Raw genomic sequence first — 14,540 nt, forward strand, 5'->3', positions numbered from 1 at the left:
GCATAATGAACGTGGGACTTGCACATTTACAAAGCCACGATGCCGGCAGCTGACTCCTTCAATGTTTGTTGAAGGGATCCACAGTCTAGCAAGGGCTGGGGAGTTAGCTTTTCACTCCAATATATCTAAACTATTACTTCTGTTTTTGTGTGTGGAAACAACTTGTCAAAAACGTACACTAAAAAAAAAAGTTTCGGAAACTTTTCTAAGCCATGTCTTCCTCGCCAGAAGAGGCAGCCACACCCACGCTACTGCACACAACGCATTTCGCAATGCACAGAATTTTTCTCATCTCTTGACACATCCCTTCCAAAGAGACCGTTTAAGGCTCCTGCAGTATCATTGATTCTTGAGCTGCGTCCTGTTTCTACAGAAACTGTACTTACAGGGCTCCAAGGCACAGAAAGGTCCTCTCACTACTGCTTACACCACATTCGTTTGGCACAAGTGGACGTGCCCTAGCTACCGGTTGTTCACGTAACAGTGACACATGCTTCGAAACGACTTAAAAATAACCTCCAGGTAAAGTCACATGACACTAGTGGAAAAGTACTTGGTTCAAAGTATTTAAAAAACGCACCAGGGAGCGACTTCCCCAGTGATTAGAGATCAGTGTCTGATGGGTTATATTAGACACGAAAGAGATGTGAGCTTAGCGGACATTCTGAGTGGTAATGTCCCATTATGCCTGTCGCAGCTCGAACCCACATAGACACACAGCTGAGAGGGGACGGGGTGGCCGGGGGGAGATGTGGGAGAAATTCTGAGTGCCTGAGGGTCCCTAAAAAGCAAAACGGCCAACGAGGCACACCTGGTAGCTTTTGCTCTAGCAGGAAGCTTCTACTCGGTGACTGCAAAGCAAGCGGCCGAGTGAGGAATGACGCCTGCTCTGCACTCGCGCACGTGGGAAAGCAAGCTGGGGGCCAGAAATGCAGCATCGTCCTCCCGAGTACAAACCTGGGGCCTGCGGGGTGGCCGTGGGGGTCCACCGGTGCCACCGAGGGCTGCGTGAGCCACCGCTACCGAGGCGGAGATTTTCCACAAAGAGCTCGATTGCACTTGCCAAGGGTGTCAAGAGAGACCGCATTACTTGGCTGTCTTTGCCAGCCATTCCCGAAGAGCCAAAAAACCTGTTTTTGGAGCTGACCGGTTCAAGAGTAAGTTTGCCTTTATACCAGAAAGGAGAAGGTTTGGCTGTGATGGGCTTGAGAAAGGCAGAGACCTTGCTTGGTTCACTCGGAAATGTGAGCAAGGGCTGTGCACGTGGGAGAGACCGGTGCTCAGCCCCGTTCGCCTCGGTCAGTCCAGAGGTTGTCACATGTCATACGTTTGCACAAGCAGATGTGCCAGATGCTCAGGGCCAGTGGGCAAAACAGGCAAATCACGTCCCTTGCCTTTTGGCAAAGACGCCAGGAGATGCTGCTTCCGTAACTCTCAGAACTCACATCGCACCGTCTGAATCACGCTCCGCCTCACACAATCGACAGCGTTCGAACAAAAAGACAGCAGCCTCCCCCATCTGTCCCCTCCCCGCCCACGCAGCAGAGGCACGGCTGGGAAAGCGCGGTTAGTAACTTTCGGGAGGAGGATGCTGCATTTTTCAGAGAGACAGACGCTGATGTTACAGACACACAGAGACAAAAAACTTACCTCCTCAAAAGTCATAGACCAACTACCGATTTCAATCATAGGTACAAAGACAATTGAAAAAAAAATGATCCAATGAAATTGCACACCTACTGAGACATTTAGGAAATGGCAAGAACGAGCACGGACGCTTGTCGATGGTATTTTGCTGTCTTGTTTTTCCTTAGCCTCATACACTCTAAGTGACTGCAAACATTCGGTGGAAGGAAGTACACTGGAGGCAGCCAGTGGGCAAGTGGCATCATCTCAGGAAGACCGACAGCCAAAACTCCTCCCTCTCCACAGCTATTTGCAGTTTGCTTGCCTGACGAAAATGGGTGTGTGGAGCTATGACCAGCTACAGTGTGAGCTGTCGATAGTTAGAGCTGGGTGGAAGTAACTTCCTTATGTGACAGGGTTGGAAGCCTTGCAGGATAGTTCGTCGTCGGGCAAGAGAAGGACATCGCTGGGCAGGGGGATGCAAGGGAAAGACGCGTCGCCAGGCTCCTGTGTCTGAGGGCTGAAGTGAGGGCGAAGCTGCACAGGGAATGGTGAACATCATTTTTTCCGAGATGAGAAAACAGAAAAATGCGAGTTGGCAATCAAAATAAGCTAAGCCTTAAAAGGAAAAAATGATGGGAAAGGAGGCGGCTTCATGAACTCCGGCTCAGTGTCTGCTGCTGAAAGAATTGCTGGCACTTGTTTCTGAAGTCACTTAAGGGTCAGGAGAAAAATGTTTTTCTTAAAATTGCAGTGCAACGCTATTAGCAATAACACACTCAACTCTCACTTATTTTGTTTTGGATACCTCTTTCAAAAGAGTTGATAATCATCATATCCAAATATCATAAGGTTTTTTGACATTCAAAGAAAAATGCTTACAGACGAAATACTTAAATGTCAACATTGTCTGTAAACGAAGATTTGAGGAAGAAGACCTGGAGGTTTGAAATCATTTTATGTTCATCCTTTACCCAACATATCCAATTTTATCTTTCTGTTGGAAATTGTAAAAATTTTACTGTCAGACTAAAAACAAAATCTTGGCAGTTGCAAACCAGACTGCATTTCTTTGGGTGCTTAAAAAAATAATCTTAGATTATAATCTAGTATAGTGGTCAGCAAACTTTTAATAAAAATGCCCAGGTAGCAAATACTTTCAGCTCTGCAGGCCAGCCACATGGTCTTTGTTGAGACTATTGTTGAGCAAAAGCAAACAATAACTAAACAAATGGGTGTGGCTGTGTTCCAATAAAACTTTATTTACAAAAGCAGTTTGCAAATCCCTGCTCTACTCTAGCATACAAATCAAATTTTCCAAGAGCCAACGGGTTTCAGATGATGTATAAACATACGAGTGTGACATAACTTTCTCAGTAATACTACCTTGCCAGAAAACAGAACTTACTAAAAATTAGAGAAAATTTTTGGAGAATTCATTCTGAGGAGCATCAATAAACAAACTTAGAAATTCTTAATATGCCTAACATTTATATCCAAGTGTTAAGTATAACTCCATCCGCAGACAGGCATCATGGGAAACCACCTGCTCCTTCTTAGCTAAGTTGCTCAAGAAGCCCCAGGCTGGCTGCCCACCATCTTACACACGGCAACTTCACTGGGTTATCCAAGCTCAGAGAGTGGCAGCTTTCTGAAGTTTATCATTATGTTATCACAGTTATCACAGAAACCATCCTCTTGACTATTACTATTCATTAAAAGCACACTGTGTCATAACATAAATACTTCCAACAGCCAACCACAGTCTCTGTGATGTAGGAAAATAATAAAATGTAAGTTTACTTTCATTCATAGAAAAACATTTTTCAAAGATGGATTCACTTATCTTGACATCTTTGAACAAGGAAGGGCCCAACACAGTAAGAAAAAGAGAAACCTTACCTGCCCCCCAGGTAAAAAGTTTAGCATAATTTAAATTCTCCACTAGGCAAGTTAAAAGCAAAATGTGGTAATTGTTCTAAATTATTTCATCAGATACGTGAGGGTGGTAAATAATATACATACAATTAAACTTTACTTCAAGTATCGTTTGTCTTGTTTTCACCATGTACAATTAAATAGCTTAATTTTAAATGACAGGCAGGAACAATTGCTCCACAAAAACCAGTACCTATGAGAAAAACATTTTGGAAACCTAGAGGAATTATTTTTTTCTGTTTGGCTTACATTTTGATTTTAAAAAATTACTAAGTCTATACTCAAGAAAAGAGTTAAATATTCTGAATTTAATTATATTGAACATGGATAAGATACTTCAGTTAGAAATTATATACTTATAATACTACCTGTGTCCCAAACCCGAGAGAGTACAAGCATTCCTGATTCTTTCTAGGATTTGCCCATCTGGAATAGGTAATAGTGTAACCTTCATTACGTTCCGGGAGTCACCGATTTTAATTAGTTAGCTGTGCTTTTTAAGGCTTAACCCACATTTGTGCAAGTAGTTCTGTAATTAAACAAGAAAGGCACACAGCGTCTTCTGGAGGTAGATGGTGGCTGCAGGTCTCCAAAAAGTGTCGCCAATTCATTACATTAGAAAACTAACTTTCTCCAAACGGCAATAATTCAGCTCCTTAAAATAGAAATAATATTTTAATTTTTAAATGCTTATATTAGGGACTTGGCTACTAATTTACAAAATGTACTAAAACAGCCAAAAATATCCATGAATATTTTCTCGGGACTTGTATGAAAATGAAAATATATGTGACATTATTTCTACAGACAAATCTTTATCCTGAATTTCACTTCATTTGAAATCAATGAATACATTTACAAACCAAAATATCAGAGTACATAAATACTACTATATGCCTTTGGCCAAGTCAAACTTAAGGGCAATAAAAGAGGCTTATAATAAATATTCTATATTCTTCTTCCGATAACGTTTCCTTTCTCTATCTTGACATCTAGTCATGAAGATAAACAGAAAGAGCACACTAAAATAATAACTGTAAGCAGTCGTTACAGAGCTCGCTGAGCCTTATACACAAACTACTGCCAAGTCCAGTAGCAAAGGCAGTACGTACGCAAATGCACCAGTTATACGGGTTTATGTCTTCGTGCTTGTAGACATGTGCATGACATATATTTGCAAATGAATGTGCCCCCACTTACGTTGCCCTTCTCTACAGACAGGGGCACACACAGGCTCTGCAGTCATTAATCAGCTCCAGTTGTGACAGGAAGGGCTCCCCACCCGCAAGCATGGCTTCCGGGCAGGTGCCTCTAATGAGACGTGGGGGTTCTGGGAGGAAGACGGTGGGCTAGATGCCAATCCTCCCGGAACATTTCGCTCGCGTTTTTCTGAGATGTAATCCACATAAAACTCATTTAAAAGACAACAGAAGTCGTCTTTTCACACGCACGATTCCGTGGTTTCAGTATAGTCACCAGGCTGTGCCACCGTCAACACTACCTAATTCCAGAACATTTCCATTGTGCATAAAGCTATACAATTTAAATTTACACCAACACCATTCCATCTCTTCTTCTGCGGTTAAGATTGAAGTGTTCGGTACAGGTTAATAATGCTAGACCCTGAGAATGCGGATATTTGCGTATGTCATGAAAATAGACCCAAAACACATGGTTAGACAGATATAGCAAGCAGGTGACTGCCGGGAGCTACCTCTGCATTGTTGGACCTTAATCCTACCTTGGGCTTCTCTGCAACAGTCCACTTCATACACCGCCATGCTGAAGAGAAATAGCGTTAAACTGAAAAATCACTTAGACTGCTTTAACACGCGACATTTCGGGGCCTTTTTCTTTAATGGACATAACTTTCCTAACTGCCTTGCCTAAGCTAGAGGCAAACACGGCACTGCAAGCAGCGTGGATCCTGGTGGCGGAGAAGGCTTATCAGTGAGCTGCTGTACGTTCCGCTCGGAGCCTCAAAGGTCTCCCCAAGTTATTCTTAAGAATTTACGTAACTAGGTTCCCGGTCCAAGATCTGTGAATTGGACCTCATTCCCAGGATCTGGATCGTACTCTTGACAGGATTAAATTTAGACGATATTAAAAGGTATTTTTCTAAGACACTATCCTAGTATAATTAAGATCATCATAATTAGCTTCTTACATTAGAAATTAAATATCTGAAAGAACAAATCTGTTTATGGTTAGAAACTATGTTGTCAATTTTCACCTTGAAAATGTAATTATAATTTGAAGATATACTTTTACCAGGTGTATCCATGGCCAGTACAAGTGTCTAGACATTATTCAAGGGTATAAGGGCATTCGTTAGATGATGTATTGACAAGCTGTTACGAGAATATGAAAGAATTTGTCATAAAGGGTACCTGATATGCACAGATAGAAGAGGCCACAACACTCACACTAAAAAGTAATAACCATTTTTGAAATGAAAACAAAAAGTTTAATTTTACTTTGATCCCTCAAGAAAAATCGTACACATTGATAGTCTCATGTGCGGCAAGCATTTCAAAAAATAATATGCATCGTACTATTTAGTTATACATGTCTGCTTTGACACAAAGAGACTGTAAGAAACAACAGCAAGTTCGGTCCCAGACAACTTTTAAATATACAACTTCGGTCTTTCGTTTTCCTCTCTGCCATGCTAGAGCTCTCTTCCCAGACGTTCGGCGGAACGATGGCGGCCATAAGGAGAGTGGCCTGCCACGAGCAGGAGGAGGGCGTCACACCGGATCCTCAAAAACGTTTTATAGTCACTACGTCAAGCCTTTCTAAAGCGGCGTGCTACATGAGCTACGTGAAAACTAGTTTTACTGAGAGGTGGGCGGTCACTTTCAAACCCCCTTCTACCAGCACCTTACGTGTTATCTGCCAGAAAGGGTGCAGCAGGTGAGATTTTATCGCCAGTTCTACAGCCAGTTCTATAAACGAGAGAATCAACGTACTTTCTATAAACGAGAGGATCAACATACTGATGTCAGATTACTGGACGGCAAGACTAGTAGAAATCGGAGGGAGGTCAGCAAGGGACTGGCGCATGTTATCCTTCTGGGAATACGTGGGTGACGTGGGGCAGTTGGCCTGAGAAGGCTGAAACGACCACTCACCGCAGACCGACCGGGTGCTGGGTACTGAGCATGCGCCATCCGCCAGCCTCACAACCACCCTCGAGGGAATGCGCACACCCCATGCTCTGCAGACCAAGAAGGAGTTCGATGGCTAGTCCAAGATGCTCAACAGTGGCATAGGGCTTAAGAGCCCCCAGCTTGGATTCTGAATCCTGTGCTCTTTTTATGGACAGCCAGGATTCGAACTCAGGGCTGACTACCACATCCATCTAGGCCTTCCGCCCTGCCCCTCTCTGAACCTCCCCAGCGCTATTCAACTTGGCGCCAAAGACGAGCTGGACGGCGTGACCCCAGCTGCCTGTGTCCACCTCTCCGACCACATCGAGGCAGCTCTAGTTACGACAGTGGGAGCCGTGCCACTCCGGGTGACCTCGCGATGCCGCCCCAGTACTCGGCATCTCGGCAGGGCAGTTCAACGTCAGTGGTGCTCACTGTGAAAACACAACGTTCTCTTATCCTAATGTGCTGACGTGGAGAGGGACAGAATCACCATCTGTGGGAATCTGAAGACTTAAAACATGTTGAGGAGAGAGAATAATATTTCAGTTGGAAAAGGTCTGAAATCGGTACTTCCTCCTCATCGCATCATGGGGACAGTGTTCCTAACTGCCACGAAAGAGATTTAGCTTTGCGAAGAGCCCAATTTTTAGAACGACCGGAATTACCTAACTACGATATTAAATGGAAATCATTTTGATTCTGAACCTGAATACTGTAGTGAAACGTCACCGTTGCTCATCAACTTGGCTAGGAAATAAACGTTGCGACAAACACCATCTCTGTGCTCGATAGGCCTTGTGGTTTTATTTTTCCTTCCGAATGCGTTTGCACTGTTAACATTTGCTACAGACACAGGTGCGTCTGAAACATTCTTGTGCCAGTCTTGGAACAGTTCACCTTCTAGAAGTCCCTGGGGAGGTGACCGTGCACAGCTAACACAGTACTGTGCCATTTTCCTTTTCCTCTCATTTTTGAAAGTAGTCGATAGCCACTTTCTTTCTTTTTCCCTCTCTTTCTCTCAGCTTCTTATGAAGATTCCCAGTATAAATGCACCAGGTGGCGTTACCTACAAATATACAAACTGAAAGAAAAGAAATATTACGGTTGGCTACTCGGGAGTCTCCTGAAGTGAAAACATGCCTGGATATGTAGCATGGTCACAGAGTGTCAAAATCAATCGGGAATGAACAAAGGGACTTGCACCGGCCACGGCTGCTGCGTTAGGGTCAGGGAGGCCCTTTGCTGTGACAGGCGGCCCACGTGCCCCATACCTTGTATCTGTCCATCGGGTCTTCCTGCTGCAGCTGGCTCTCCCGCATGGTCTGGTATTCCTTCTCATATTTCTTCAGCTTCTTAGTCGGTACCTGCGGGCAGCAGAGGAAAGGCATGTGACACAGGGAGATCATTTAAAAACACAGTTAAGCCTCTGGCGTCCCCAGGGAGCATGCCCCACTCGAGGCCGGGGCGGGGCTGGGAGGAGCTAGACGCCGGCCCCGTGAACCTTTCCTCTCCAAGTCCAGAGAGTGCGCTCTTTAGGCTTCGCGGGTCACAGTCCAGGTCGCGGCCACCTCGCAAGCTGCCACAGGTGATACGTAAACGAGCGTGGCCATATCATAAACAAACCGTTTTTTTTTTTTTACAAAAATGAGCTGTACTTTGGTCATCCATGTCCTATAATACTGCTGATATCATAGCTTTTTCTTGTCAACGTATTAAATGATGCTATTAATTCTATTAACCACCTTTAAGTAAAATTTGCTCACAGCCTTACATCATGTTAAAAATGAAAATTATAACTAAAAAATTGTGCAACAGAAAAATATTTTTAAGTAGAATATACCAGAGAGAAAGAAGATTCTCAAGTTCGCCACTGAAAACTCAAAGAAATATGGAATCATTGTGCCCTATGAGATAATAGAAAATCATCTAAACGATTCATCTATTTCTTGCTAACATTATGTCATCTTTAAAAAGACAGTAGACTACTCTTTTTTGAGAAAAGACTAGAATCTTACAGAATCTTAGTATGATAAAAATAAATCAGCGTAGCTTAGTATAAAGGTCATAGATCTTGCCACTGCACAGACCAGGGTCTGAGTGCCTACTATGTTTTATTAACCTGCTAGTTATTTGTCCTTTCGTAGCCTGAGTTTCTTCATCTGTAAAATGACACACAAACAGATTTCTACTTCACGATGGTTGTCAGGAAAATTTACTGATAAAATGTAGGTAAAATATTTAAAATAATGCCTGGTTCATGGATATTTAAAAAGTTATTTTTAATACATAGCTATTCAAAATTTATGTATTGTAATCTATTATGTTCCATATAACAGATAAAGTCTACCTTTAGGTTTTTTTCGGACAATCAAAATTATGTAATTCACTTAGACATCAAAATCTTAATGTTTAGGTCCTAAAGCAGGTGACTTGAAATGGGAAAAAAAAATTATTTAATTTTTTAAAAAACTACGCATGTGTTATTTTGCTGAATCCTTGGGGACTTCGCAAAGGCAAGGACAAGGTGTTGACGCCTCAGGACCCATCGTGATGCCTACGCAAAGATACTGGCCCCTCCGAGGCTCTGTTTCTCACTGAGCTCAACACAGTATTTAGAAAGCGTGCCGTATACTTGTGAGAGACAGCAAGCGAGAAAGGAAAGCACCGGAACGGACATAAAATCACGTTCCGGTTTTCTGGGATGCCGACGGTCGAATTTTCTAGAATCTAGCCAGAGTTGGTCACATCACAAGCGAGGCCGTCCGGTGCCATTCCCCGTCTCATGCTAATTACTCCGTTCTCCCCTCCCAGGGACACGATGAAGCGTGGGATTATCTGCTTCTCACCACACCTGGGAAGTTTCCCAAACTCGGCCCGAGCCTGACAGACAGCGTAAGCCATTCAACACCACGAGGACGATCTTCTGGCTGCTGGGGACCGTCTCTCCGCTCAGACAGCAACAGGACCCTCCCCGGGGGTAACCGAATTGCAAACCCTGCCGAGACCTTAACCGCGGGCTGTGACCGACTGGAGCACGGGAGAAAGGAGAGCAGCACCCGCCGAGCGTGTGGCCTCCAGAGCGTCAGGGGGCACCCGCCCACCCGCGCGCTAACGGAGCCCCACTTTCCCCGACAGTGACGGGGGCCTTCATTTCTTCCGGTTTTCTTGTCTCTGTGTGCAGTAATCATACACTCGGAAAAGCAAAATAACAGACTCGAGATGAAGTGGCGAGTCACCAGCACTGCAGGAGGCTGGGTGCCGAGGAAGGCAGGGAGCAGTCCCGCAGTGGTGAGCAGCGGCAGGTGTTTCGTGCGCATCCCTGGGGGCAGGTGTCAAGTTCAAGGGGAGAAGTGAGAAGAACTGCGAGGAGGGTGCCTGCTCCAGCTGCCATTTACCCACGGATCAGGAATATTTCATTATTTTTGAGGCTGAATACTGGTGCCAGTGGGTACCGGGCTGACCATCAGCCCTGTGTGGAAGCATGTTCTAAATGCTTATAAAATGGAGCATTCATCAATGACTGAATTACATATGGCAAGCTTGTTTCTAGAGCATTTCATCTAAATCCATATTTTTTTTTAATTCAAACTATAGCTGGGATTTTTTTTTTTACATGTAAATAGTGTCCTTTTAAAAGTCAACCTTGCCCTTCCATGAAGAGGTTCATTTCAAAGTGAAATTTTCAAAAAATGCATTAAACACCCTCACAAAGCTAATCCTTTCCCATCTGGCTGAGGTTCTAGGATGTTTGGCTTCAGCTTGTTCACGGAAACAGAACAGGTTCCCAGAACAATATGTTGCTAGGAAACCTTCCAAGCTTATTTATCTTGTGCTGTGGGGTGATACTGAGCATCCACCTGTGATTGGCATGGAGGGAAGTGGGGGGAAGGGCGGAGGAGGAAGGGCCGAGAGAGCTGATGGGAAACTCCCGTTATTGACAGAGAAAGAACATAGTCTTATGGTTTTTAAAACTATATTTCCGGATGAAATTGATTTCGTTTTAGGGACTGTATTACTGAGCTTAAAATGTGTCTTATTAGAGAAGGAATAAAGAACCTCTTTAGGACGTAATTTTAGTTAAAAGAACAGAAAGTCCCCAAGAATTATTAGAATTGAAACAGCCTATTATCTCAAGAGCAGAATAGGCATTGCTCCCTAAATAAATTTAATGCAGGAGTGCACTTGAAGAGTATGTTCAGGAAGAAACACCCATTCTTTTCGATGACTACATAATTTGGGGTTCTGTTCCATCGGCCACCCATCCTCTACCTGTCCAACACCTCCATTTGGCTAAATCCAGAAAATCCTCTCAAAGGGTCCACAATTGTTTGCAAGTGCAACTGATAATGAGCACTCGTCACTTCAAAATGATATTAAAAAAACCCAACCAACCAAACGGAAAAAGAAAGTGGGCTATCCATCCAACCGTGTCAAGACAGCCCCTACTGAGTATGACAGCAATGATTTAAGTTACCAGCCACGGCCTCACACTTTGGACCAATACTTTCCTAATGGTCAGAAGAAGACACAGGTGCCGGCCATTAGGTACTGCTGCTCCTCACTTCAGATCACCGCGCAGGTTGACTAGGAACGATCCCACTGATTTAATGCAGTAATCACTGGTCAGAGAAAAAACAGATAAGGAGGGTAGCAGCCCATACCCTGGTGGTTTGGGGGAAGGAGGGACAGCCAGAGAGTTTCCAGTCCAGAGTCGCTTCTACAAGGACTTGTCGCGATCCGGACGGGAAGTGGCCCAGTGGCGGCCAAAACTCTGGTGGTCAGTGCGCCGCAGCGGGAGGACTGAGGAGGGGGCAGGTGGGACACGCCAGGAGGAAGAGTCATCCACGAGGAGGGTCCCCGTCCTACAGGCGTCACTTAGCTCTCTCTACAGGGACGAGCAAAAGAGGCCGCCCTCGCTCTGCTCCTCCCGTGATGTCTTGCCCCATGCGACTGGGGAGAAAGAACCCTCAGGGAACATCAGAGCCTCTGCATGATTACTAGCTGTAGTCTTTTTTGTTGAGGTATAATTGACACATAATGACACATAAGATTCCCATGTACAACCTAATGATTCAATATACGTATATACTGTGAAACAACCAAAGAAATTTAGTCAACGTCCGTCACCATTACAAATTTTTTTTCTTGCGGTGAGCGCTTTTAGGATCTAGTCTCTGAGCAAGTCTCGGACAAGCGACGCAGTATTACTAACTGTATGTAGTCCTCATGCTGTACATTGCAGCCCTGTGACTGATTTATTTTACAGATGGAAATTAGTACCTTTTGACCCCCTTCACCCATCCTCACCCCTCGCCTCTGGCAGTATCTGTTGTGTTCTTAATACTTAAGCACCAATCGGTTTAGGCGTGTGGGGCCAAAGAAAGCGCGCATCTCTCATAACTAACCTACCTCCCAGGGCTTACGGACATCAGGCCACTCATCATGCTCTCCCTGAACCCACACGCGACAGCCCGAGGGCTGCCCCTGCTTGCTTCTCACCTGGCACCATCAGCCGCCCCGGTCACTCAGGCCTAGCGGCGCACACGCCCGTGACGGCATTCGGGAAGAGCTGTGTGACGTGAGTCACTTTCCAACTCTCCTGGATGTGGTGTGCTCCACAAAGTATCCACGAAAGCTTCTGAGGTATTGATTTCTACTTTCTTTACCACATTCTAATATAAGCTCTCTGGTCTCAATGCTGTAGCAACTTCAAGCGAGTCTTGCATTTTATAGAAACTGCTTATCTGTTCACGTCTAATTCCTCTCCGGTTCTATAGATCTAATCTCGTATACTATTTTTATGAAACTCCTTGGCACTTCTGCTCTAGAGCTTTCTTATCAATAAATAATTTTTAGAGGGAGGGTAATTTCTTTACTATCTATACAGTGGCGACTCCTAAATTTATCGTTAACCCAGGACTTCTACTGAGCTCAACCTGCATATCCAATTGCTAACTCTGTATTGTCTTTTGGATGTTTCGTATCTGAGACATTTTAAATCTGGATTCATCACGTGCCCTCTCTCCTCGACATGTTCTTCTGTTGTTCATCTTCTTCCATCCAGATGCTCAAGCCAGAGACCCAGAGGTCACCTTTGACCTCTCCCCCTGCCAGTGATTGTGAAATCGATCACTAGGTTCTACTGGGTCCACCTCCAAACACCTCAAGCTCGTCTTCTCCTCTCGAACTTCACTGGCGCTGCCCTAGTTCAAGCCAAAGCCACTTCCCATCAGCGCAGCAACCTCCGAACTGGCCTTCCTGTGTCCACACTTGTTCGACTCCAAATCTTTCTCCACACGGCAGCCAAAATACGTGCAGGATGCAAATGTGGTATCATCCCTTCCTAAACTTTTCAACTGCTTCCTGTTGCACTCAGGATACAGGGGAAAACACCTGACTCACCTCTGCCGGTACCGTAGGATCTGGTCTCTATTTACTTCTCCCCCTTACTCTCTACCCTGTATTTTGCAAAAGTGGGGGTCGCCCATCCCGGGGAGTACATAAAAGGATCCAAACAGAGGCAAAAGGCAATCGTTAGAATTTCTAGCTCTGTTCTTGACCTTATCTCTGCAAAATGTCTATTTGTGCCTAGTTTATTAAAGTACAAGTCCATAATTCATTTTAAAATGAATGTCATATATTGGAGATCAAAGAGACAACCAGCTTCTGCTCCAGACACAATGGTCTTCCCTTAGGTCCTTGAACACACCGCATTCTGTCCTGTCTCAGGATTCTGAGCATGATGAATCCAGCACATTTATCTCCAGATTCTAATACAAAAGGTCTGAGGCGTGATCCTCTATTTTTATAAAGCTCCTCAGGCAACTCCGACATATTATGCATTTGAAAACCACTGAATTAGAACATCAAATGCTAGAAAGCAAGAAACAGAAAAGGCTAGAGAGGCTTTTATGAGCTGGCCTGAGAAGGTAACTACCAGCTCCTAAGGGAATAACCATTATAAATTGGTTTCAAATAACCAGTTTATAAGTAAACTTTAGGAAAGAATAAATGCATACAGACAGAACGGACTATTTTTAATGTTCCAAAATATTTCAAGAATCTATTATATAAACAGTTTAATTAAGAAAAAAGTGTTTTAAATAAGAAAAAAACTATATGCGCTTCAAGAAGAATGATTTAAGCAATAGTTTCTCTTCAATACTACAAGGAGGGTGGTTTAGAGATTAAACAGGCTTGCATTTGAAACCCTGCTCTGTCAAAACTCGCTTTGTAATTTTATAAGCAAACCATATAAACCTCGTACTCAGAGCTTCGACTACTTATTCTTTTTAATGGAGGATAAACACAAGCACCTGTGACGACCATCTTCTTTCATTGAGCACATAACACACAGCATGGCACCGGGCTAAGCGCTGCGCCTAGTTTACATTACTCTGACCTGACAAAGTTGAGCTACAGATGGGTACACTGAGGAAGACTAAGTAACATGGCCCAGGACCGTGAGAGTGACCGACGCAACCGGCCCGACGCCGAAGGTAAAGCCTGACTGCAGTGTGTCACATGCCTGTCATGCACACTGCCTGCCTGTCACCCAGCCGGCACACGCGGCTCCCACACCCAGGGCCTTGCTAACCCTCATCGGTGTCCTGGCTGCACCTGCCTGCGCTAACCGAGTGCAGAATGATGGAGAGCCTGTTATTTTAACACCTAGCTGGGAGGTAATGAACCCTAGCTCGCTGTCATACATATTACCCAGTACAAACCAGGAGCTCCGGGAAACATAAACACCCTCACCCTGAACTTTCTGACCAAGCTAGAAAAAAAGAGGTCAGAGAGACTCTGGGGTGGCTGAAACAG

The 14,540-nt window shown here is 44.4% G+C and overlaps 1 protein-coding gene across 19 annotated transcripts in view; it reads right to left on the reverse strand.

The window, feature by feature from the left end:
* RABGAP1L (RAB GTPase activating protein 1 like) overlaps nt 1-14,540 on the reverse strand; it is a 376,617-nt gene that overhangs the window by 19,242 nt on the left and 342,835 nt on the right. For 15 of the 19 annotated variants that reach the window (XM_036234594.1, XM_036234592.1, XM_036234593.1 and 12 more), the window contains one exon: nt 7,991-8,083. In XM_036234594.1, the coding sequence (XP_036090487.1) occupies nt 7,991-8,083 (93 nt within the window). The other 4 variants (XM_036234597.1, XM_036234596.1, XR_004955155.1 and 1 more) reach the window with 3 other exon arrangements.

This window comes from Rousettus aegyptiacus, unplaced genomic scaffold (genome assembly GCF_014176215.1).
Source record: "Rousettus aegyptiacus isolate mRouAeg1 unplaced genomic scaffold, mRouAeg1.p scaffold_m13_p_17, whole genome shotgun sequence".
In the NCBI taxonomy this organism is placed as follows: domain Eukaryota; kingdom Metazoa; phylum Chordata; class Mammalia; order Chiroptera; family Pteropodidae; genus Rousettus; species Rousettus aegyptiacus.